Source organism: Camelus ferus, chromosome 35, assembly GCF_009834535.1.
Source record: "Camelus ferus isolate YT-003-E chromosome 35, BCGSAC_Cfer_1.0, whole genome shotgun sequence".
Classification (NCBI taxonomy): domain Eukaryota; kingdom Metazoa; phylum Chordata; class Mammalia; order Artiodactyla; family Camelidae; genus Camelus; species Camelus ferus.
Genome location: NC_045730.1, coordinates 7,714,398 through 7,739,768, shown reverse-complemented (window position 1 = coordinate 7,739,768; position 25,371 = coordinate 7,714,398). Strand labels below are relative to the sequence as shown.

General features: G+C 39.7%; 1 protein-coding gene across 1 annotated transcript in view; it reads left to right on the top strand.

Moving 5' to 3' along the window:
- PLXDC2 (plexin domain containing 2) overlaps positions 1–25,371 on the top strand; it is a 324,630-nt gene that overhangs the window by 124,000 nt on the left and 175,259 nt on the right. The window contains exon 2 of the mRNA XM_032473563.1: positions 12,012–12,223. Coding sequence (XP_032329454.1) covers positions 12,012–12,223 — 212 coding nt within the window. The remainder of the gene's footprint in view (positions 1–12,011; positions 12,224–25,371) is intronic.

The following is a 25,371-nucleotide window of genomic DNA, read 5'->3' as shown; positions in this document are numbered from 1 at the left end:
GTTGTTTGTTTTTTATTTTTATTTATTTCATTTTTTTGTTAACAAAGTAGGGGAAAGAGTTCAGAATTCTAACTTCCATTTTATATCCCGTTACTTTCCCTCTACTCTGTCTTGTTTAATATTTAGACTCTTTTCACCAGCTAGTTACAGTTTTTTCCTACTTGTGGCTTTTTTTTAAATGATGTGTAAGTTTAGTTCTTTTGTCCTTGGCTTGGAACCAGATTTACGATTTATACACCTGCTTTTGGGGTTATTGTCGTATATGACGACTCTTCATTTGTTGGAATGTTGAAGTCAATATATTTGAAAGGCTTTGAAAGCCTAACTGATATCTAGGGAAATGCAGAATTGGAAAATACCTGATCTGTGTAGCTTCCAAAAGTTTTGGAGCTCTACTAATCTATATGTGGCTGACAGGTTACTTTGGCTTTCCATCCCCCTTTGGTGACTTAGTCCTTACCTGGTAGTTTGCATATTTCAGGAGTATATCACAGAAATTGAAATCTAACGTTAGTATAGCTTTTACTGTCTTAAATTTCTTTTCTAATGTAATTTTGTTGATTGTGGTTTATTTACAATGTTAGTTAAATTGTGTAATCAGCATAAATGTATGCAATCATACAGTTTAATTAGGAAATGTCATTCAGGAAAGTAATGACAGAATTCAGATATTTGTAACATTTTAGAAATTCTTGGGAACTTTATTTTAAAACTGCTATTTGAGTGGTAGCTGATATTCATATCGAAGTATTTCTCTTTTCCAAAAAAAAAAAAAAAAAAGAAAAAGTCTTGTTAAATTCAGTGGAGTAAAATATAGTGTTAAAAGTATGATACAGTTTGTAAAACACCAAAATTTCTTGACTGAATTTATACTGATGTTCCTCCTGTTTTATTTTTCACATCATTTCCCCAGTATTTGACTTGATGTTTCCCATTCATAATGAAAGAGGCTATTTGGAACACGATTTTTTTAAAAAAACTCAAAATCATAGGTTTACATGGAGAAATTTTTTTTTTCTCAAGATATTTCACCCATAATTGAGTTAATCTTAAGGGGAGCTGGGCAAGTAGGTGAATTTTGCAAGTTGTTAGCTAGTAAATACTCAAGAAGTACTTAATGAAGTGAATACATCTTTGTATATAAAGTATTTCTTATTTAAATATAAATAAAGTGTCAGTTTTGTTTAATGAATTATATGCTTTCTGCTGTAACTAATATTTATGAACCCTTACTTCTCAACGCCTTTGATATTCAGAAGCATAAATCTTCTCTGTGATTTTTTTTATAGGACTTTTTTGTAAAGTTATTTGGAGATATCAAAGCTGAATAGATTTTCCCATTGCTTTGTGATTCTAAGGCCATGTGAAGATATACTGCATTAAATATATGAATCAAATGTGGGAAGTAGAATAACTTGGGGGAAGATCACTTCTTCTTACTGTATTAATCTCTCTGAACATTTTAAAGGACTCTGAAGTTAGACTGTTGTAACACTGATCTTTTACTTGATGAAACTTACATAGAAAAAGGTGAGAAAAGTATAGGAAATTGTGCAGAAATTAGCAGGGCTGCTTCTAATTTTCTCAAGAAATAATCCAACATATCTAAGTATACAAGGCTAAGAATTTTAAGCAGAGAAATAAGATCATCTTAAGCCAGAGCTGCAATGATGGAAAACGCCAGGTCGCCACCCCAACTACATCATGACATCACCCAGGGAAACAGACAGACTGGACAGCTTGGACAGTTTTAGCGAACATTTATTATAATAATAAAAAGGAGCACAAAGATGAATAGAGGCATGACACTTCCCCTGGATAAGTTTATGGTAGTTTGTAGAGAAATGGTACTTAATCAATAATTACACTGTAATGAGAAGAACACAGCAATGGGTTTGAATAAAGTTCTACAGGATCATATTAAAATAACACTGCCTAGGAAAATTATCTGTTGGTAGTGACGAAAGTCTTCACCAAGACAGAATATTTGAACTTGACTTTCAGAAAGTAGAGACTTAGGGCTTTTTTTCCCCCCTTGCCATAAAATAAAGAAAATGTATAAAATAAAGACATGTCAAAAGGTCCAACTGAATAGAACTGCTTCCAACTTGCATAACACAGAACTACTGGTAATACTATAATGTATTTTTTTCTCTTTTTTTTTTGCTTGTGTATACATATGTATATGTTTTTCCTTTTATCCAATTCAAATTGCACTATATACAGTTTTTTTTAACACTTACCATAAATCTTTTTGCACATCTGAGAATATTTCCACAGTATCAAATCCTAGAAGACCTTTACTAAGATTGAAAATATGCACCTAGGAAATTTTGATTAAAATTGGAATCTCCATACCAATATTAGAGAGTAAAATACATGTTTCAAAAAATTACCTAATCAAGTACTGACAAGTACAATTTTACAATAAATCTTTGTGAATGTAGTGTATGAAAGAATTACAATTTATTGCATTTTCTCTGACTTCTTATATTGTCAAACTTACTAATATATTTATTAATATTTTTTGGCTATGAATGATCTATTTATGGCATTTGCCCACTTTTAAAAAATCGAGGACTAATCTTTCAAAAAACTTACTATGAATGATATATCTGTACATGTTAAGATAAACTATACATGATTTACATTTTATAGATAAAAAAATTGAATAGATACACATAGCATTAATCTTGACATGTACTACTGATGTTTTTCCTGCTGGCTTCTTAAATTTGTATAAAACTGAAGTAGGACTGTTTAAATTTTCTGCTTTACATTCTTCAATGGCGTTCTGTTGTGTTTGTGTATTTTGTGTAATGACCTGAGTCTCAAAGTTGAGTATCTTAAGACCATATTTTGTTCAGCCTGTATTATCAACCCTGGCACACAGCAGGAAGCCCCAAAATATAGATTCTGTGGTGGTATTTTTCACCTTTATCCAGGAATAATATTCAACATTTAACAACTAATACTATCTGTTTAGTCATGATGGGAACCCATCAGGTCATAGGGCTGAGTGCAGATCTGGAGGCCCTATCAAACCAGGAGTTTATCCCTTAGTTGTTGGACTATGTGGGGATTATGTGGGGGGCATTGCTCATTATTTGGGGGAGGAGTAGGGCATGGCGGTGCAGTTGATCTGTTAATTTGTTCAGGTTGAACTTCAGAATCAAATTTCAGAAAAATACTTCTGGGTTTGAGTCTAAGAATACTGTGTGCCTTCCACTAACTAAAGGCATCCTTTAATTAAAAAACAGACCCTGAGTGGTTGAGTGACATGCCCGAGGTTACAAAGCTATAACCTTAGGACCGTAACTTTTTAAAACGTAAACAGTAGGGACACTTTTGTGAAGAGGAGAATTACAGGGGCCATTGGCTGCTTGTCTAAGTCCACACGAATCCCTGGAGGGCATTTCATGTAAACACATTTGGGGCTATTTTGATAATAGTATAATTTAAATTAGATAAAATTTTAAAAACGTAATCTGATAGAAATACATGCACTGGCTGTTGTGGGTGGTCATTGGCTAAGTCAGCCTGGCTCAACATTGAGCCATTATGGAACCAACCCCACAAACTGAATCTGGTTTCGTGACAACCTGCAGTGAGCCTGAGTCTATCAGACATCTGGCAGCCATAATTTACTAGAAGGCCCCCAGTGATTTGGGCCAGGGGCATTTGGACATCATCTCTGACATGGGGCATCATTATAACAATTGATTTCATCTGGCCTCTTCTGGCTCAGAAGACTCAGATTTTCCTTAGAGGCTATTGGCCAGGACTGGTCATTGTTTACAGAATTTTCCATCTCCCTTGGCTGGCAGAGTCACACTCTTCATGCCCTGGGACTTAGCTTTTAATGCAGATCCCTCATTTTAAAATCAGCCATTCTTAATACAGGAAACAAGGATAGTTGAGGTTCGCTGCTGATAAAGAGAAGTGTTAAGATATTTTACCAAATAGGTTTACTTTTTTATTGTGTTACAGACACTCTAAAGTCCCATAATACATGAACTTTCACAAATTAAATAGTAAACCTGAAAATGAATGTAGAATATTTAATATATGATCCCAAATAGCCAAAAATATGTTAACGAGAGATTTAGCTGGCCGGTAGATGATAGACCTTTATAGCTGGCAGGGACTGTAAAAGCTATGAAGCTGCCCCCTTCTATTCTACACGTAACAGAGGTCACATACCTAAAAACTCTATGTGCTTTCTGAGTTCATGATGCTATGTTTTCTACAGAAAATCCTAAGGACCTTATTAAAAGATAGCTTCTCACATTTAATTAAATGCTCTTTCCACTGTTTGTAGATTATGGCTAATGTGGAAATGAGTTTATTCTCCAAATCTGACAGATCTATCTGAAAAATCAGTGGATGGCCTGAGTTCTCTGACAACCATCCTTTTAATTATAAAAGGAGGTTATCATCGTGGTAAAACAAGTTCTGAAGTCTACTTGAAGGAATTCAGTATTTTGTTTTGTTTTTTTTTTTTTAAGATCCACTAGGCAATTAATAGAAAATGCTCAATTAACAAGATTAATGATTTATTTTAACACACTTCCCAATTTTTCAAGATATAATAAAAATATTATGAGTGTTAATATGCTCTCATTCCTGCTCCGTTTACACACTGACACTGTCTCTTGCTCCCCCTGGAGCATCAGCTTGATGGGACAGGGTCTCCCCTGTTTTCTTTCATGTGCTGGATTGTTTACATATTTTTGCTGTTTGTAATAGTGCGTTTTGCCTAATTTATTTATGTTTTCTTTTAGATTGTTTCTTTGTGTCGTATCATTAGGCTTTGTGACAGATTGCTAACTTGACCCCCTGAAAGGTGAATCAGAGGTGGGTTAGATAGCAGTTAAGACCAAGCCTATAATTGGTCCTGCTCTGGTTACGTTCCTGGTCTATTATGTGCCCTCTCATCCCCATCAATTTCCTCACATGTGAAATGGGGTAATAACAGTACATCCAAATACATTACTGTGTGCAAACGGTTAGAACCGTGCCTGACTGATTTAGCCAACCCTAAGGGAAGATGGTTATTACTGATATTCTTATTATTAACCCATTATCAGAAGCAATGCATAGAACACTTCTGCTTTATAACTGTTAACATGGTTTTATCCTTTTTCTTTATTTTTAATGCTCTAGTAAATATGCAGCAGTACCTTAAAATTGTGTTAAATATTATTAACTCTTGCTCATAAGGCTGAGCATGTTTTCCATTGGATAATTTACCATTTTTATGTGTAAAACTAAAATGTGTGCTTATACTTATTATTTTAGTTAATAGTAAGCTTGGAAAATTCAATTTTTAATGTGTAAATTGGTTCTGTGCATATTTTGGATTGAGTGTTTGGTCTTCCCATTTTCCCAGTCTTGTTTCGTATTTTTTCTTGAACAGCCTAATGTTCTTCACCACAAAAATATCGTACAGGGACCAAGAACCCTGCAGTGAGCCAGAAGCCAGAGGAGGGGAAGGGCAGAGAGTCGGGGTGCACAGGGGACTTAGGCCGTGGGTTCCCAAGCTCGGGTGTCTCGGAGACTGGACTCTGATGCTTCGAACTTCTAGAGCCGTCCTCCACTTACTTTCCACTTTTAACTTAAAATGTCCTTGTTTCAACTCCTTCGTAGCTTTTCAGTCTTACTGGGCCATGCCCACATTCTTCAAAGACATGTGTTCTATTTCTTCCTGAGCTCATTAACCCAAAAAAACCCGAGATGATGGACTGCAACCATGGGTGTTGCTAAACATCCCCCTGCCAGCCAGCAAGCTGTTTTTGAGTCAGTCATATCCGAGAAAGAGAAGCTGTTATAGATTTGTTTTCCCATAGCTTTCTCCTCCATCCACCCTTTTATCTGACTGCTCAGAATCATGGTTAAAATCTTAAGAAGTTGGACAGCAACACACTGTCTCAGACAAGCAGCAACTTGGCTGGTTATTCATTTACTCGTTCATTCATTTACTTTACAAAAAAAACATTGGATATTTATTATATGTCAATGTCCATGTTTGTACCAGTGGGACAAAAAAATACAAATAAGATAGAGGCCCGGCTCTGAAACATCTCTGTCAGGGGTCCGCAGGGCCACCCTCAGGTTTTAGTGATGTGCGAGGAGGAACATAAGACTCAGCTGTGAATTGTTACAGCAAAAGGCTACAAAGCCAATTCCTCAAAGGGAAAAGGCTCTTGGGGCAATGTCTGGGGAAAGTGGGGCAGGTTTCCAAGCACCCACTCCAGTGGGTGCTCAGAAGAAGCATTTCCCTCCTCCAGCATCGAGTTGTGACAACACATGTGAATTACTGTCCACCATGGAAGTCCATTAGAAACTCAGTGCCCGAGGTTTTTATTGGGAACTGTTCACATAACTGCCTTCTGTCTAACATACACCAAAATTCCAGACTCTCAGAAGGAAGGCAGGTGTGCAGCATAAACAAGATTATTTGCCTAGACAGTTCAGCCACAATGAGCCACTCTTATCTGTTAGGGAGATGTGAGAACCCTCCCCAGATCTGAGCTCCCAGGTGCCAGCCAAGGCCCAACCTTGCAAACAAGATTTTCTAAGGACAGCAGTCTCAGGCCTCCTGTGTTAGCTCTTCTGCACAGTCTCACACTGGAGTTGGGATAGGCAAGGTGTTTAAGGAGTCAGGATAAAGAGTTATTGGATTATAGAAGAAAACTCAATTAGCTTCGTCTGGAGGAGTCAGGGAAGCACCATTTACCAGGACAATATTTGAGCTGGATCTGGAAGGAATTGTGAGAGTTCCCAAAGTCTGGGGTGAGGAAGGGCTTTCCCCCATGCAAGGTATTCACTGCAGGTGGAGATTATTGAGAAATTCTGTGTCTTGGGAGCGTAGGGCATGGCGGGGGAGGCAGAGACAGGCAAGTGTGGTTAGAACAAGAACATGAGGTTCTTGTTGTGATGGGTGGGAAGGAGCCATTAGAAGTTTTCATCATAAGGGAGATGTGAATAAATTCAAAGGGTATCTCTGGTAGCAGATGGAAAAAATATTGGAGAAGGAAGAGTTTGAAGAAAGTAAGACCAGGTAGGAGGCACAAGATGATGAGGACATGACCTAAGGGACCTGTGGTGGATGCAAAGAATCACACGGGAAGCTTAACAAGAAAATGAGGTCTAGGTCCCCCTCAAACCCTTTCCTATCACTGGACAAGACGTTCTGTGTGCTTTCTCTTCTGTAGCTGTCTTGCCCTGTAATGCTGTCGGTTAAAACACTGCATAGCCGCCAGTTCATTATGGGACAGGACCAAGGATGTAACTCTTTGGGTAGAATTTCCTCTTCACTTCTGTGATCAACTGAGATGTAAAGCCATGTGACAGGCTACCTTAGCCAAATATTCTCATGTATCCTCACATGAATCTAGCCAGTGATTCTGTTTGCAATGAAAAAATTTAATGTTTCCGCGGAGGAGCCGCGAGGGTGATTCGGTCCACCCGTGAAGTGCAGCCCACACTGTGTGTCAACAACTGCAGTCGTAAAGGGGCCTCATTACACAAGATGTGTGTCAGTTTATGTAGCTCCTTCTTGATAGCTCGATATATATTGTGCATGTGATTTGTATGCAAGACTCAAGAAATAGGGTTAAAGATGCACTCAACCATTAGTTAAATGTATGGTATTTCAAATGAAATCATTTGGATAAGACACAGGCAGAAGCCTATCCAGCCCAGAACAGCTTTTGTTCCCTTTTATTTTAAATGATTTTATTTTATAGGAGATGCCAGCACAAAAGAGACTTGCAAGGTTTGCAAAGAATAGTATGAGGATGTACATGAGTTTATTTTTTTACTCTCAGATTAACTAGACATTATTGGGTTTCATAATGATGGTCTATTTAAAATATGGTAAAATACCTTCTTCAATAATACCTTATCTGCTATTTTTATTGAATAAAATACCCCCAGAATGTGTTAAGGTCAATTTATATATTAAATATACAGAAATATGTCTTTAAGCTTTTTTTCTTTATATCCAAGTCCTTAGGTGCATTTAATGTTTCCACGAGGTATGTGATTAACAACTACAGCAAAATGTGTTGGAGAAAATTATTTTTGAAGGTTTTCTGTCAGTGGTTTAATTAACATACAGTGGACAGAAAGCAGGCAATCTGTTCAGCCAGACTATTCTAAGGGCCCTCCTGTTGCTTTGGTTGTCACTGTAGCTGGGATGGGAAACACTATGGCATGTATCCCTTCATCTTGCTTCCGAATGATTTGCTATGGTGGTGACTTAAAGAATAATTTAAAATATTTTTATGAGTTTGAAAGCCCATGAAGTGTGTAGGAATAACTTGCCATGTAGATAACCAGGCGGTGGTTTTGCCAATTTTTCTCAGTCTTTATTTCTGAAAAGCATCCATTTTCGATTTGTTTATCTTCCCTAAAAAATCATTCTGAAATGGGATCAAAATCTAAGCCAATTTCCTATGTCAGTCTTGATGAACCATGTACTACTGAACTATGAACAAATAGGAATGTTTCCTCTATGCACGATTGGGTAGGCTTGCTTATTCATAACCTAACCAGAGAAAAAGAATTATGTATAGAACAGCAACCCAAAGAAAATTTACAGAGGCCAGGCCCTAAAGCTCACAGATTTCTCGGGTCCTTCCTTAGATCCTGTTTACTCTCAACAGTTAGAACCAGCAAGTGACTGAGTGATGGGTTTACAAAGTTGAAGGTAATAAATTCTAGGAGGACCAAGTATGTCCATCATGGAGGCAAACTGATCAACGGTTGTAATAGCTGTTAACACAACGGTAAAGCAAGCAAGGAAAAAAAAAAATCTTAAAACAATGTGAAAAAATTAAAAATAAACAAACACCAAAACCCACCGCTGTCTGGGGACTCACCCTTGTAAATACTAGACTCAGTGTTTATGCTTGTTTGATACAGGGGGCCTACCTGTCTGTCAAATTCACCTTCCCCGATTGTCCAACCAAAGGATGAGTCTGAATGTTCCATCACAAAAGCAAAGGTTTGACACATTAATCAAACTTCCCAAATTTGAACTTAAGTGATGCTAAAAGATAAACTGAGGCATATTACAAAATTTTAAGAGTTCACCTGAGCGAAAAATCAATGTCAGTGGGACAGCGCCAAACTGCAAGTGATTGGGGCACCCGGGGACTGGGCGAGGGGAGAAACTTTGATGGAGAAAAGGCAGAAGCGAAGCAAAGAAATTATTTGATTGGCCATAGTTGAAGTATTTGCCGGATTCAGAAAAGCCTTGTTGGGAGTTTGGGACAGGTTGTCCTTAGGTTGTGATGTCTCAACCTTGAGGCCACTGCAGGCGAGGGTTTGGGTTTGCTTCTGTCGGCATCAAAGCCACCTCAGCCTGATGGCCTCTTTGTTTAATGAATTTAACAGTGGGGAATCTGGATTTTATCTTCAAGTCTTGAAGCTGCTTTGATTTGTCCTCTCAGGTAAAAAGGCAGAGAGAAAATAAGAAAGGGGAATCAAAGTTGAGAAGCAGACTTCCTATGCAGACAGCTCCTCCAATATTTTGTCTATTCCACACCCTGTGCCAGGACCCCAGGGGCTAGCGTGATGTTACTGGCCTAGCAAACATCGTGGAAAGTACCATATTGTGTCTTGTGTTGTAAAAATAGGAAAGGTAAGGCTAAAATTAATAGCAGGCAATTAACCTCCAATGATAACATCTAGTTTAAAGAAATCGAGAGTTTTTGTGAAATTGTGCTGAAGATTTTAATGAAGACTACTTCTTTGAAGATTTAGGTATATGTTTTCTGATCTACATTATAAAGCTCCTACAAACCTCTGGTTGGAGCCTTTCTCTTTCTGTGATTTAAAAAAAAAACTTTAAAAAATGTTTCTAGGACTGTGTATCTAGGACTGTTTAATCCACTGACTGCATTGTATTTTCTATGTTTCTTTTCTAGATTGGCATTCTAATAAGGACCCTGTATAGATTTTCCATTTTTCCTGCATGATTAGTTGTATGAGGTTAGCCAGACCCCTAACGCAAGTCGAAAGCACATCTCTAAAGTTAACCTCTGTCATGCGATGAGGCCAAATCTGGTTGTTACAAAACTTTATTGCTTACTTTTGTTGGAAGCTGCCTCATATATTTTTGGTAATGAGGTAGGATACCTAAATAAAGCAAATAAAATTGCTTTATGTAGCTTTGCTTAGAATCATACATCTTAGAGCCTGACACATACTCAGGAAAAGCTGTCTGCTTTTGCAGGTAAGATATTTTCATTCTCATTTAAAATATAGGGTAACTAAAGCACAGAGAGTTTTTATAAATTACTTTACAGCAAACCTAACAGAAAGAATTCCACCCCAGCTCTCCTGAGTCCTTGTACAGTTTCATTACTTAATTCTACCTGGTCTTATCGTTGTGGCTCCAAAGAGACTGTCTGCAATCCACTCATTCATTCATTCAATCAGTCAGTCAACAAACATTTACTGAGCACTATTAAATGGCCAGTGGGGGCGATGTCTTTAAAAAGAAACATTTTGTGTAGCAAGGAGAACAGTACGGGTTAGAAGGAGTTATCGAACATTTTCTGTGTAAGAATGTTGGGCGGGGACCATGATCAACTCTTCATGTAACTGAGTTTTTCCCCAGCCTTATGACAATTCTGTGAATTGAGCACAGTGCTACATTTTTTCTGACTCTTGATTCCTCTCTGAAAAAGTTTTGGCTAATTTCCATCTCTATGATTCTTTTAAGCTCTAATATTCTATAGGCCATGGGATAGTCTAGATTGATGACATCATGGTAGTGTTTCTGTCTAGGCTGTGTCCATGAAGGCACTAAGCAGTGGCAGATCTTTTAAATTCACAGTGAAATCAATGAATATTCCCTCTAGAAGAATAATTAGCAGCTTCCTGAGTTGAAAGGGAGATACTTTAGACCATGTGCCTGTGGTCAGTAGTGGTAGTCTTAACAGTTCTAAGTAACTGGCTTAATGGTATTCTAAGCTGCATTAAATACACTTTGGCTTCTCGGAATGTTCTTGTATTGAGGGGAACATCATAGCTATAATTAAATCTCTGCTCTCTTAGCCCTTTTTGAACCCATATCCTGCCAGATATAAAGACTGTCAATTCATATCTTTTGGTGATGGTTACCTAGAAGAGGACTGTTCTTGGTCAGAAACTGAATTTCCCATACTTGTGGAACACGTTCCCCTGCTGACCTCCTGAAATGAAAGACTAGGAGTAATGATTAAATCTAATTTTTCCTCCTGTAGTAGCAGGTTGAGCTGGGTCGTCAAGGCCAGTCCCTGCAGATGGCTTTAAAATACCTTTGTGATTTGATCTCCTTGCCTCCCCAGTTTCTCTAAGTGCCCATCACCGTCATCCTTTACCACCCTGACAAGATTCCAAGGGAAGAACAGCACAAATGAACAAGAGCCTTTGTTATGCCTCCTGAGGGCATTGCTTATTAAATGCGCTTGGCAATGACCCAAGTCTGACTTGTGAGCTACAAGGCAGGTTAGCACATTTGCGTGAAGATGAGTCCATGTATTATTTAACCCATTCAGATACATTGTTGTCACTCTGCTGCCCAGCATAACCCACGTGAAAGAATATAAACTCACAGGTTAATAATGGCTGATTTGTATTTTCACACGTGCTGGGAATCACTTGGTTTCATTGCTTTGTTTGGACTGTAGCTTGTTTTCTCAGAACGAGTAAAGCATGTTTATGAAGTGTGTGTGTGGATAGCGGGGAAGGAGGGGAATACAAATGCCTTGCTTTCAGGCTTCACATCTATTTTGGGGACATTAACCACTGTCACAACTTACGGCGTGTCCTAAAATTACATCCTACCCGGAGATGTCCATACCAAGTCAAGTATTGCAATGAAACGGATTTCACTGTTATGAGTTCGTTTCCTCTTTTCACGACTGGCAGAATATTTTTCTGCTCTATTAGAAAGCATGTGAATGATGCGTAAGTGGTAATTAATTCTTCTTCTTTCTTTTTTTTCTAAACAGATTGGCACTATCATGTTGCTCAGGCCTTCCCACAAACAGAAGAGGAGGTGGACGTGGACTCACATGCTTTCAGCCACCGGTGGAAAAGGAACCTGGATTCTCTCAAGGCGGTAGACTCAAACCGAGCCAGCATGGGCCAAGACTCCCCAGAGCCCAGAGGCTTCACGGACCTGCTACTGGATGATGGGCAGGACAACACCACCCAGATTGAGGTCAGTAAATAATCTGAGTAACTGAAATGGATTAATAAGTATATGTCTTGTAAGGCACCCAAGTTCTATATATATTTTATATATATATGTATATATATAAAAGCTCTCCCTTCAGCTCAATCCAGAGCTTTTGGACTTTTTTGTAAGGATCAATTTAACTCATTAATAAATAATGAGTCTGTTAAAATTCAGTCATTCAATAATAAGTAATTATAATTATAGTAAATAAATAATATCTAGGCCATTTAATCACCCTACAAAGTCATTTACTCAGGAAACAGACAAACGTGGCTGGGTGTGGTGATGACAGTGAGGAGACAGACACAGAGGTCAATACAATGCAGCTCTTGCCTTCAAGGAGTTAACTGGGTAAGAGGGTCAGAGGCTAAATGTCAGAAACAGGTCATCCCTGTGCCCTGTGACATGGACGGAGATATACACAGGCTAGTGTGGCATGGTGGAGGGAGGGACGACCTCCTTGGGATTGGGGGGTGGGCTGTTATCAGAGAGATCTTGGAGTGGGCTTTTCGGCAGGGGCTTGGCAGATTGAGAGGAGTTCACCAGGTTGATAATCTGTCAGTGGTAAAAGAGAAGATTCCTGGCAGAAAAAATTACACGTGCAATGGCTGTACCTTAGGATGGCATGGCATGGCATGGCATGGTGCAGAGCTGCGTGGGGTGACCACCTGGTTCCCCTGGGACTGAGGGCTTCCTGGGGTGTAGAACTTTAAGTACTAAAAAATGGGGCTGTTCTGGGCAAACTGGGATGACTGGTCACTCTGTGAGCGAATGTAATTCTTTGTTATGGTTGGAGCCATGAAGTGGAAGGAGAAGGGTGGTTGGAGATGGTTTGGTGAGTGTGGAAGTTTGCTGAAGGCATATTTTAGGCAGATGTTAGGGTTGCCCAGAGGCCTCAAGGGTAGTATTGCATTGCTTACGTTTCTGTAGTCCTTAGTATAACAAATAGTCAAATAGGATCTTGTCAGTACATTGGATATAACAAAAACAAACAGGTGAATCTTACAGAAATCAGCAAAGACCACTCAAATGAGAACAGAAGCTATTTTTTCAGTTTGCTATAGCAAGGGAGTGAGCCTCCGGGCACTTGCCTTTGGCAGAGACTCAAAAGCAGGCAGGGGAGTGGGAAGGTTTTTCAGTTAAAAGAAGAGAAGGCGTCAGGTATGCTGTGACTGGAGGTCGTTGGCATGGAGAAGCTGGTGGTGAGCTAGTCAGAAGCAGAGCGTCTCATGTGATTGGTTTGGGGAATGCATTTGGCTTTCTGTGGTTGGTTCGGCGTTGGGCTGGTGGAGGGACAAAGAGTAGAGAAGCTGTCAGTTATTAATCAAGTCTTACCCCTTCTGGGCTGATTGCTGCCAAGATGGTGTTTTGAGTCCCTGGGCTGGTTGCTCTAGAGGTTGGGGTCAGGGTTCTGTTGTCATCCCTGGTCTGGACATTGTCGGCTTGTATACTTCCTCACTCTGAAGCTTCAGTTCCTATGATCTCCCAGGTAACAGACTTGTACCTTTTAAGAACCAGGCAGCATTCTTTTTTCCTGCCTTGAAATACTCCTTATTTAGGGAAAAAGCTCAACTTTATGAAACAAATGAGACTTGGTTCTGCAGATAGTATAAGTGGATCGCTTTGTTCCCTCCTGGTGAGAGGAATCTTCAGATGTGAAGCACAGGCCACTGGGATTCTGTGTATGGGAGAAGCCCAGCAATTTTCAAAACCCTTCTCCATCTCCTTAGCTAGTATGTGACTCCAGTGGTCCCTGGCTGCCCCAGGCTGGCCCCTTAACAGGCAACATAGGATGTGCCAGGAGCAGAAGTCATTTAATATCTGTAAGAGGCTACTCTGACTCCTGCAGGGTGCCTGCTATTTTGGCAACAGTGTTGTTATAGCAACTCTGAGTAGGCAATGTAATTCTTAGCGAGGGTGCAGGGTAAAGAAAGGAGAGCTGAACAGAAGCAGAGGTGTTTACTCTCTGCCCAGAACTAGTAACCTATTGAGATTAAAAGGAGAGAACACAGACTCCTAGAACTCTGTGATCTCCATGTAGGATGCTGAATTTTTCTAATCATTTGTAAAATAGAAAATTCTTTTGCTCAGCGATATATTCACACTTCTCAAAATACAGTCCTAGTTGTTATGAGAGCTATGATTTTTGTCATTCAGCTGATTTTTTCTCTCTTTCTACCTTAACAGTGGGAGACCACTTAATGTCGGTGATTTTGAATCAATCAAAAAAAGGATGGATGGGCAGGGAGCTATTTGTTAGCTTCTCCCTTAGTGCTAAGATCTGCCAGATCCATACAGATATCATCTGACTGCGTCCTCACCTCAGCCTGCTGAGAACTGCATCCCCAAGTTAATCTCAGTGGCTAATCTCAGTGACTTACATGAAGGTACTTTCAGATTTAGGTTTAGTATTTTTCCTAAAGTCTCTTATTAATGAGTAAAGGAGCTGGTGTTCAAACCTAGGCCTGTCCAAGTCTCAAGATTTAGCCTTACTACTTGACTTTTCTTCTCTAATATAAGGAAAAATAAATGGCCATTTGATTATGTAATGATTTTGGATGGTTGTGGCACCTGAATATTGGTAGAGTAACATTGAGGTTTCAGCCTGGCTGGAAGGGAACTTGTCTTGAAGCTTGATTTCATAACAAGAGGACTGCTTTTAAGTTTATTTTGATTGGTTTTGGGGATGAATGGAGACTGTTGGGGATCTGAAGTCCCATAGGTCACCTGTTGGTACCACCACCAGTTCTGGAATCAAAAGCCTACATCTGAAACTTCTCTGCAAAGTTTATTTATCCTGTCCCTTAAAATAGTTCTGAACTCTGTTGCCTCTCTTTTGGGAAAATACTTTTGCCTGATTGAGTTAAATGGGAATAAGAAAGAAAAGAACCAATTGGTTATAGTCACTGCTCTGTGCTGGGTTTTGTGACAAGATCTTCTTATCCTTTAGGAATAAGCATTTTGATTTATTGCTTCATATAAGTAATGAGCGTGAAAACTGTGTGCTTCTTCCTTTTAGAAGCTTCCAGAATCGATGTCAGGAATCGGAATGATTTGGCGTGCGAGACCATATGGCATTCCGGGGCATGTTCTCAGCTCCTGCCATTGTCTAGACTTGACCTCCCGCTTTCACTAGACAGAGACAAAACCGAAAGACAGTAGCATATTTCCTATTCTGACACAAATGCGTTCTGAAATAAACAAAGGCTGCTGTTCTCTTAACTTGGTGACAGTATTTTTTCTGGCTCTGCACGAGAACAGATAATGTGGGGATTGCAAAACTACTGTCCCAGTTAAAGAATTCTTCCATCTGAGGTTTTGTTGCCATTGTCAGTGTTTTCTCTTTTTCATATTCTTTTCATGAAGAGATAAAGACTCCTTGAAACCATTGGTATTCCCTGATAAAGAAGCCGACTCGGCAGTTGGCAGGTGCCACTGTTGATCTGCTGTTGGTTTACCGGGGACCTTTCTTCTTGTATCTCCTCTGTTCATGTGGACATCTAACCACTCTGCCGAGTCAGAAGACTTTCTTCTGATTAGTAGGTGTTACAAGCAGTCACTAGTGTGCTACTTTTTGCAATTGAATATAGAGGACTTTCAGGTAAGGCTGGATTCTGTTCATGACTGAGCCTTGTTTGAGCAGCTGTCAGTGAATCCCATGGCCCCCGGGACACACGCATGGATGAGCAGCACGTGTGTCATCACCTCGCTGCTGGCAGCCCTTTCGCCTGCCGGGGGTGGGGGGAGCTCCTGCAGGGTCAGGGGTGCCTGATGGAATGGCGAGGGCCTGAGCAGTGTTTGGTGAGAATCACCAATCTCCATAAAGCTCAGTTTCATCAGTTTATTCCTGTATAACAGTATTGGTAACTTGCAGTTCTTAGCTGTGCAGAACTCAATCACAGATTTCCTTTCAAACCCACTGAACCAAATATGTGCTTTTTTTTTTTTTTAAATCACTTATTCACATGAAGCATTTGGAATTTCATATCCCTTTCTTGGGACAATGAAAATGTTTCTGAAAAGGATTGTCAGGTGTGATTTTTTTGGATGACTTGAAGAAGGGAAGATAAAAAAAAATAGGTTTTATGGATCATGTAAGTGTAGCTCCATGATCCAAACTGACTCAGACTTTGTGAGCTGGGTGAGTGCGTCTCTAGTGATGCCAATGTGGCTAAGCCACAGGCCACACTTTGAGTTGCAAAGAGTTAGAGCTCAAAGCAGATTTAGCTATTGGTTTGGAGGAGATAAATGCTCTGAAAAATCTTAGATTAAATTACGGTGCCTACCAGCAGCATATCTTGTGGATTTCCCATTCTTGTAGCAGATTAAAAATTGCAGGCTTATCTAGCAGTCATAACTTCGATGTTCACATTGAAACCCACCTCTGAGGAATGCCCCATGGAGGATGGTCAGCAAACGTGTGCGATAGGTGTAGCTAAAAACTAGAGATCAACTGTTTCTCTCCTAAAAGCACGTGTGGAAACTCTTTTTGATCATCTGCTGGGGCACACTGCCAGTTGTATCTGCATCTTATTTTCACAAATTCTGTATTTCTTTAAAAGTTAGCAATTGCTGATCGCTGCACACAAGGTTATCGTGTGTTTTCTAATATTTTATTGCAGCCCATAACTGGATAATTTATTTGACAGGAAAAGTGGCAAATAATCTAAAAGTGAGTGCGGTAGGGTAGTTGCTTTCATGATATTTCACAAAGCAAAGGCAGATTTTGTAATGTCCCATGTGGGCAAATCTCCATGGTATGTGTTCAGTATAGAGAATGCATATGATTATTCTCAGGTAATGAAAATACTATTGCTCGCATATGCTTTCTCCATTTTGGAGATCTGACAATAACAGTAGTGGATATAAATATAGGGTAGTCATAAGACACATGATCCCATTTCACAGATGATGGAAATTTGCAGAATACTTCTGTGCCGACTCTCTCTTCAGGCCACTGCTCTGCTCAGTGAACTCACAGAAGACAGTACTTATTTATGAGAAGAATGTAATAATGTGGATTTGTGACATTTTTCAAAAGAAAGAAAGGTACTACCTGATACTGAACAGCTCTGTTCCTATATTTATTATGAATGTGAAAATCTGGTGTAGATTTTTTTTAATGAAGCATTTCCATCTTAGGGGGATCTTAAATTTGCAGAGACATCCATCTGTGGTTGTGGAATCAGAAAGCAGTGCCACGGGAATGCTAAGCTGGGTCCTGAAGAAGCACACTTATCTGACTCAGGAGGGAGCTGAACTTCCCTAAATGCGTGTAGGTGGCAGACTGGCTTCCACAAAAGATGACAAAGAAAGCACTGTGAGAGCATGTGATTAAAAAGGAGCAGAAATACTGCATAAATTAATCCTTTATTCTGTGGAGAGCCAGGATTAATGTAGAGACAAGGCGTCATCTGAACCAAATCACCGAAAGAGAGTTAGAACGTAGCCAGGTATCAAGGTATTTCTAGCCAGAGAGTTTTGCACAGATAAGCAGGGCAAGATTTTAAATTCCCTTTTATGCTATGTGTTAGTCCATTCAGGCTGCTATAACAAAAATGCCATAGACTGGGTGGCTTAAATGATAAACATTGATTTCTCTGAGTTCTGCAGAGTAGGAAGCCCAAAATCGAGGGGCAGATTTGGCAGATTCGGTGTCTGATGAGACCTCACTTCCTGGTTCACAGGGGGCCATCTTTCTGCTGTGTCCTCCCATGGCTGAAGGAGCTGGAGAGCTCCCTGGGGGTCTCTTTTATGAGGGCACTCCTCCCATTCATGAGGACTCCACCCTCATGGCCTAGTCACTTCCCAAACACCCTACCTCCTAATACCATTGCACCGGGGATTAGGTATCAACATATGAATTTTGTGGGGACACAAACGTTCAGTTCGTAACACTATGCTAAGGTGTTTGGAATTTGCCAGGGAGGTACTTGGAAGCTGCTGAAGGATTTTAAATAGGGAGAGGCAAGATTGTATCGGTGCTCCTAGAATATTGCTCTGAGTGGGAAGCGGATCCGAAGCCCAAATCTAAGGGGTGGGAAGATGAATTAAATTTAGATGAGAATTACTGTGAGGTAGAATGAGATAGTAGTTAGAGGAACGCTGTTGACGGGGATGTGAATTTTAGTAATGTTTCGATTTCTAGTGAATCACTTACATTAACCACTATGACTGAAGTTTTCCCCAAACTTCTGGCACTAGCTTGATTCTGAGGGCCACTTTCGGATCCTTGTCATTCCCTTCCCTGGCAGGGTTTCCTGCGGCGTCCTTGACAGCACCCATCTCTTACGGGTTGGGAACTGGCCTCATTTCTTCAACTCTGTATTGCCAAAGTTCGTATGTGAACTGACCACAAAATCTATTTCAGTCTCTTTCATCTTGGTGATACATATTTTTAAATTTATAATTTAATCCCATTCATTTTCTTTTAGAATATTGATGATGATTTTTGGTTTTCAAAAAAGAAAATGCACTGAAAATAGTAAATCAGGCAGAATTATTGCTCATCGTCTAAAAAGATAATGAGGATTAAAATAGAGTATCATCTATCTTGCTCAATTATGGATTATTCTTAGCTTGACATGTTAGTTCTTTATTGAAACAAAAATGGAAAAAGACCCATAACCGCCCTTCCAAGAGCTCCGTAAAGAATAACTGAATTACCTCTATGATGCCTCACTGTCAGTTATGGAGTTTACTTACAGCGAGAGCATGGCGATCATCTTCAGAATGATACATGTAAGTTGTAAATTTAATAGGTTGTTAGTCATATGATTTATTTTTAGAACAAGAATTATGTTTTGGAGTGAATAATATTCTTGCATTCTCCATATACGAGGAGAAACATCCTATTTAATGTCATAGGTCTAGATCTGTATCTAATTGATTTTTAAAACTCATGCTGAAAAACCAGGTTAATTGTTTCGGTTGCCTTTGTATGTTGCGGAAAGGGCTCAGGGAGAAGCAAGGGGCCACTAAGATGGGCTGGGACCCGGGAGCAAAAGAGCCAGCAGGTGAGTGAGTCCCCTTTTCTCCTGCTGCCCGTGGAGTGGGGTCCCACAGTGGGACAGTGGTCCAGGCCAGGATGTGTCCATTTGCTTTTCTTCTTTATTGGGCAAGTCTGAGAGGAGCATCGATGGGAAACATACACTGGAGAATCGGGCACCAAGCAGTCCAGGCTTACCTGCCACCAGGCTAGGAAGGGCCGGCACCTGAGTTGGGGTTGCCAGGTCCCAGTCATGTTGAGTCAGGCTCAGTTCATCTCCTTGCCAGGGGTGTAACTTATCTTCTCAGCTATCTGGTTTCTGGGCAGCAAAGAGAGAGCTTTTGGGGTCATTCATTAGACCGTCCTGTTCTGTATTCCTGGGTTATGCTGTAAGGACCAGTCTTTTGTATGGTTTTTTTTTTCAGAATCAGAAACAGAATAACAAAGTGATTGTAGCTCAAAGACTAAATAGGTCTGAGTTGGTATAGGCGTGCCAGTAGCATGCGTTTTATCACTACATCTAGCAGAGTGTTGGGGCCACTACTTATTCCCATAAAGATCTGCAGCATGAGTCAGCCAGCCCCTGTGATGTGAACTTAATTTCCAGAAATGTTAGCACCAACTGAGTATACTCAATCACATCAAGCCTTTGCCATTTATTTACCTAACAAGTGAGTGTACACTCCACAATTTAGCACCAATGCCTTGGAAAAATAGACTAGGCCTCTGAAAAACAATGATGTTCAGTAATTTTAGGTGGCACCCAGAAAGTTCTATGGAACTTTGTCAAAGATGTCTCACGTGTCTTTGCCAAATACTGTGATGAAGATGGAAACATTAATGAGGTCTACACATAAGTGGGCCATTACAAATATAGGAGGTATTTTAAAATTTCTGGTGATTTAAACTTATGATATGAAAAATTGTATTTTTGTCTTAAGCAATGATGTCTGCTATGTTTTGCTAAGTGTTCAGGGACCTTTTGCTTCACCTTATATTTCTGAAGCAGTTTTGAGGTAGATAAGGCCTCTTTATAACAAACCCTGCGTGTGTGTATTCATATTCTTTGCTTTTGCATTTGTCTTAAAGAAATTTGCTCTGCGCCACTCTGTACTCCACTAAGGAAGGCATCAAATATCCGAAGGCCCTTTTAAGAAAGTGTGGTTAACATTCAGAATGAAAAGAGACTGCCTTAATTTTCTTTCTGTGTAACCCTGAAAGAAAACCTTTCTGTTCATGCCCCAGCGATGCACAGATGTCTGAATCTGTCTAGAAACAAGAGACAAATTGAACTTTGCAGCCCTTGGGAACAGTAGTTTTGAGCTATTTTCTGTATGGTGTTTCAAGCCTGAGCTATTAACTTGAAATAATAGTTTAGAATCCATGGCACTGAATTGAATCAATGGATTAAATATTGCTGAAACTATTTCTCTTTTACAATTAATTTCTAGTTCTTTTTGTTGAACTTCATGTATTTACACAATCTCTAGCTTAAAAAGCAAAGCTATGGAAAACATTGACATTCACCTGTTCGACAACAACTCTATCAATCACCTGTCTGTATTATTCTGCATCCACAACACTGATCCCACTTGTGGCCAAAGGAATTTGAATGAAAAACTTGCAAAGTGAATTTCTAACTGCTTAAATTAAACATTTCACTTCATCCCAGCACCTTTTATTACAGAAATCCTTAAGTACTTCCAACACTGAAAATATTTCATCTTGTGCTAGGATTTTCTACTTAAATATAATGCTGCCTAACCTTTTAGGGTTTCATGAATTCTGTTCTGGAAAATTTTACAGTTTTTAAAGATGAATGTAATGATTTGTGATTGTCAATTTTTCTCTTTAAGAAAATTTTAGGTTAAAATATTTTCCAATTTTCTTGGGTTAGAGTGCTTTGCACACTATTCATATGTGAATGCAAATCTTTAATTATTCTGTCATATAAAACAAGTATAGGGCAAAAGATGATTTAAAATTTCATTTTCTGAAAATGTTTACAAGGAGCACTAACAAACTTTTCCAAGGAACTCAAAACAGTTAATTTGCTTGTTGTAAATAGTGTTATGGAATGATCTGTTATCTTAAAAATCAAGTATAAACAATCATTTTCTCTTTCTTAAATACCAGTTAAACAAAGAATATAACTTGTCATCTTTCTCTGTCCATTGAGTAATCAGGTATCTCTTTATCATTTTTACAAACGAATAGGATTAATCTCTACCAGAATAGAAGGGTGTCATATTCAAATGGGAAAAGTGCAATTCAAAGAGTAAGAAAACACTTTATGAATAAATACAGAAATGAGCCAGGCCAAGGTGATAAGTATTCATTAGAAAATTTTCTCACAATACTAACTGGACCTGGTGATAACACAATTATATTCTAAAGTTAAATAAAATTTTAGACACATTTTGTATTTTCTCTGTACCTCAAAAACTCTGCAGAAAGTAGTAATTTCCACCCTAAACCTAAGGAAATAAAATAATCAATACATTCAAAAGTCCCTCCTTCTTTCCTCCTGCCAACAGTCCATCCAACGTGCCTCTATTTAGTCAGAAGACTTTAGAAAGCAGCTTCAGTAAGTTACTTATCGGCCCACAAAGAACTTAAATAGAAATCAAAATCACTTTTGCCATGATAGTTAAAATGTAATTTTGCCTCTTCATAGGTTTGCTATGGTCTGAGAAGATTTAAAATGTATTTGACATGCTTTGTTCAGGCAGTTGAGTTGCTGAACAATCATAATTGCACTGAAAGGATTTTTTTTTTAAATTTTGCTTTGTAGAGGTGTATTTCTTACTTTGTTATTAAAAGAGAGAATTGTGATATTTTCTCAATTTAAGTCATTTGCATAAAAGGACCAAAAAAAAACCTCTCCGTTTTGATTTCCTTAAGCAAAAATGTTTAAACGTCTTCAAAGGGAACTTTTCTTTTTTCAGTTGGTGCTCACTTGTGAATGCAAATTACAGTAAGTGGTAAATGACTGTAAGACTGTTCTTGATTTTCTGTTGACTTTTTAAGTGTTGGTAGTAAAGATTCTGGTAAGAGAAAATGATTTCCAACTTTGAAACAGTCCCTAAAACCAAAGCAAGGTGCAAGTTGACAGCGCAGGGGTAGAATCACTTTCTCACTCTGTTCATTTTTATTGTAGCCATGCTTTCCTACCAGCGGTCTTCCGTCCAGCCAGCAGCCTCTGTACCCCATGTATCATTGTCTTCCTTTGGGCTGCAGTTGCAAAATTAAAAACCAAAGAACCTGGCATTGTAGATAGTGATTTTAAAAAATCTTTATGTGTAGGCAAGGTTGGTATATAGTATAGATTTTTTCAAAGCCCTTACATAGAAGTTTTGGTTATCTGTAAATGTATGTTTGCGAATGTTATCTATGTATGTTTGTGTGTTTTGTGTGTGTGTGGTTGTGTACACATATGTGCGTGTATATTATTCTTAATCATTGTAAATAAAAATTACCTCCTTAGGGGAAAATTAATGGTGGCTGGATAGCCCCTTCTACCTGACACTTAGACACTTGAATTAGGAGTCTTATTTCCCTGAGCAAAAACCAGTATGTTTTTTTTCCCATGGGGACAATACAAATTAAACAGCTACCCAGAGGACCTGCCAAGACTCCCTTTTGCTTCAATGAATGCCTTAAGCTTTCAGTACGCTCTTTAGATTACAGCTCTGGAAGATAAGGATGAGACACAATGAAGGGAATCAAGGCACAATGGACTCTTTAAAATAATGAGGATTAGAAATTATGAAAACTGGAAAAGACATGCGAATGTGGACTCAAGGCAGTGGGGCTTCTCTGTCCTGTCTGCCTTCACTCTGTCCCTTTCTGCACACGCACACGACCCCTCGTTCACCTGGGTCAGGTCTCTCTCCATCACCGTGGTCCCTCTTCTTCCTCACTGGCAAATTGGCCTTTCCCCTCAACCACGTATTTCTCTTGACTAGAAACTCATGTTACCACTGACAACCTGTGTTGTCTGAAATCATTATCTCATGTCTCTGTTCCTGCGAGGCCACAGGAGAAATATAAACTAGATTCTCTGCCAGAATAAGTGAAAGGGCCTCTCTCTCTACTTAAAGCAGGGTTTGGCAAGTGAAATTCTGTGGATATCACTGCACATCATAGAGCCAAGAAATGACCAGACTCTTTCAAAAGACCCAGTCTAGGGCAATCTAGCTCAGATGACAACCTCCGCGAGGCATGAAACCCTGCTGGATCTTTTGTTGATGGTCATAAAGCATTCATCGGTTTGAAGTAAATTTTATTGAATGCAGGGAGAATAGTATTTAACTGAGGGTTAGGCATAAAAATCCGGAAAGGATAGAGAGACTTGACTTCCTCTTTGACCAAGAAAACCAAGAGTCTACTTGTGGCTTGGACTGCGAGTAAAACAGGATGTGACATGAACTAGAACGAGATTGCCAACAAATTCTGACATTTTTGTTGGCCATTTCCACATCCAAATGAATAGTGAAGTAGGGTCTGTGATTCTAGCTTGCCCACTGGGATTCTTGGTACATCAGTAAATTGGTTTTCACACTCAGGTGATCTGAACACCATTTTATTCTGCAAAAGAAGAGATGAAGAATGAGGGAAAGTAAGGTGGTGACGGAGAAAGCATTTACCCCATGGTGGTGGTGCACGTCCTCCGTGCCTGCCTGGAAGCAGGCTCATTTCCACCGGAGTCCCCCATCTGCTTGTGCCCCTTGAAGCTGATGCTACCCACACAAAGTGTCCGCCCCACCCCCTCTAAACTGTATTTTTGGAGAGTTACAGATTTGAGGCTGTCCACAAGCAAGATGGTAGTCAGAGGCAGCGGAGCACTGATACTGGCAGCATCGCTTCTTGTAGCATTCTGGGACAGAGCGGAGCGGAGCCACCCACCGCAGTGTGCAAAGGCCAGGGTGCACCTGCAGGAAAGGTGTCCTCCTGGCTTCAGGAAACTGCTGCCGCCTCTGCTCTGACTTCAGCCATTTTGCTTCTACCGTGGCTGTTTTCATCCACTTTGCTGCCTTTCTTTGTGCTTCACCTCTCGGGCAACCACAAATCAAAATGCTGCAAAAGCACACATGCCTGGAGACAAAGAGACAGGGACAGAGAACAGAGAAGCACTTACTGATTTCTGTCCCTGCCAGTGATGATAGAAAACCCGAAACCACTGCTGTGACTCTTAAACTGCCTGCCTTAGGTGCTAATTGGGCTTCCTCAGGCGACAGCAGGCATTATAGTGCTGCTGGATGGTCACGGGCCATTGGGTATCGAGGCAAGAAAAGTGGGATAAGCTTATCAAACACTGGATCCTTCCAGGTTCATGCACTCACTTACTCCTTGGTGAATCACTGGTGGCCCCAGGCATCCTTTAACAGAGTAATCCATGTGTTAGCCTCCTGTGGGGAGTCAAGAGAGACCTGTTTCCAAGTTCCCCAGTAATGCGATCAATCTGGAATTTCTCTTCCCATATTCTTGTTGGCTTGTACATCTGCCTACTTCTAACGGGAAGTAATCGAATTCCATTTAACAAAAAATAGCTGTATTAACCACTGTTTTGGATTGGTTACTGCCCTTCACTTCATAAAGACGTCCTCCAAACAGAATTCCATATAGTGCATTAGGTTTCCCCTTGCTAAATTACTAACACATTCCCCAAATCTGTTGTCCTGGCATTTCAGTACAATTGCCTTGATTGGGTTCTAAGGAGTCTTCAGTCCCATATTTAAAGATAACCGTTGGATTTGTATTCAGTTGGCTAATTAGAGCCCTTGGGGTCATGGTGATAACAGTCCAAGAAAGGTACATAGTTTTATATATATATATATAAAAAAAAGACATCAGCACATGTGGCAGGATTCATTGCAAGGGACTCTTCCTGGATCTAGGAGAAGCTGGGGCATGGGGGCTTGGGGGCAGGGCAGACCCAAATAAGAATGCTCAGCCTGATCGGGCAGCTGCCACCCAGCTGCGGCAGACTGGGGCCATGCAGGAATGTGGGGACAGGTTGCCAGATCTTCGAGTTTCTCAAGAGATATCCAAACACTTAAATGTTGGTTATTCATTCTTTCTTTTTCCCTTAATCACACGTGGACCGATACAATGATGGCAAAATAAAGTATGTCCGTAG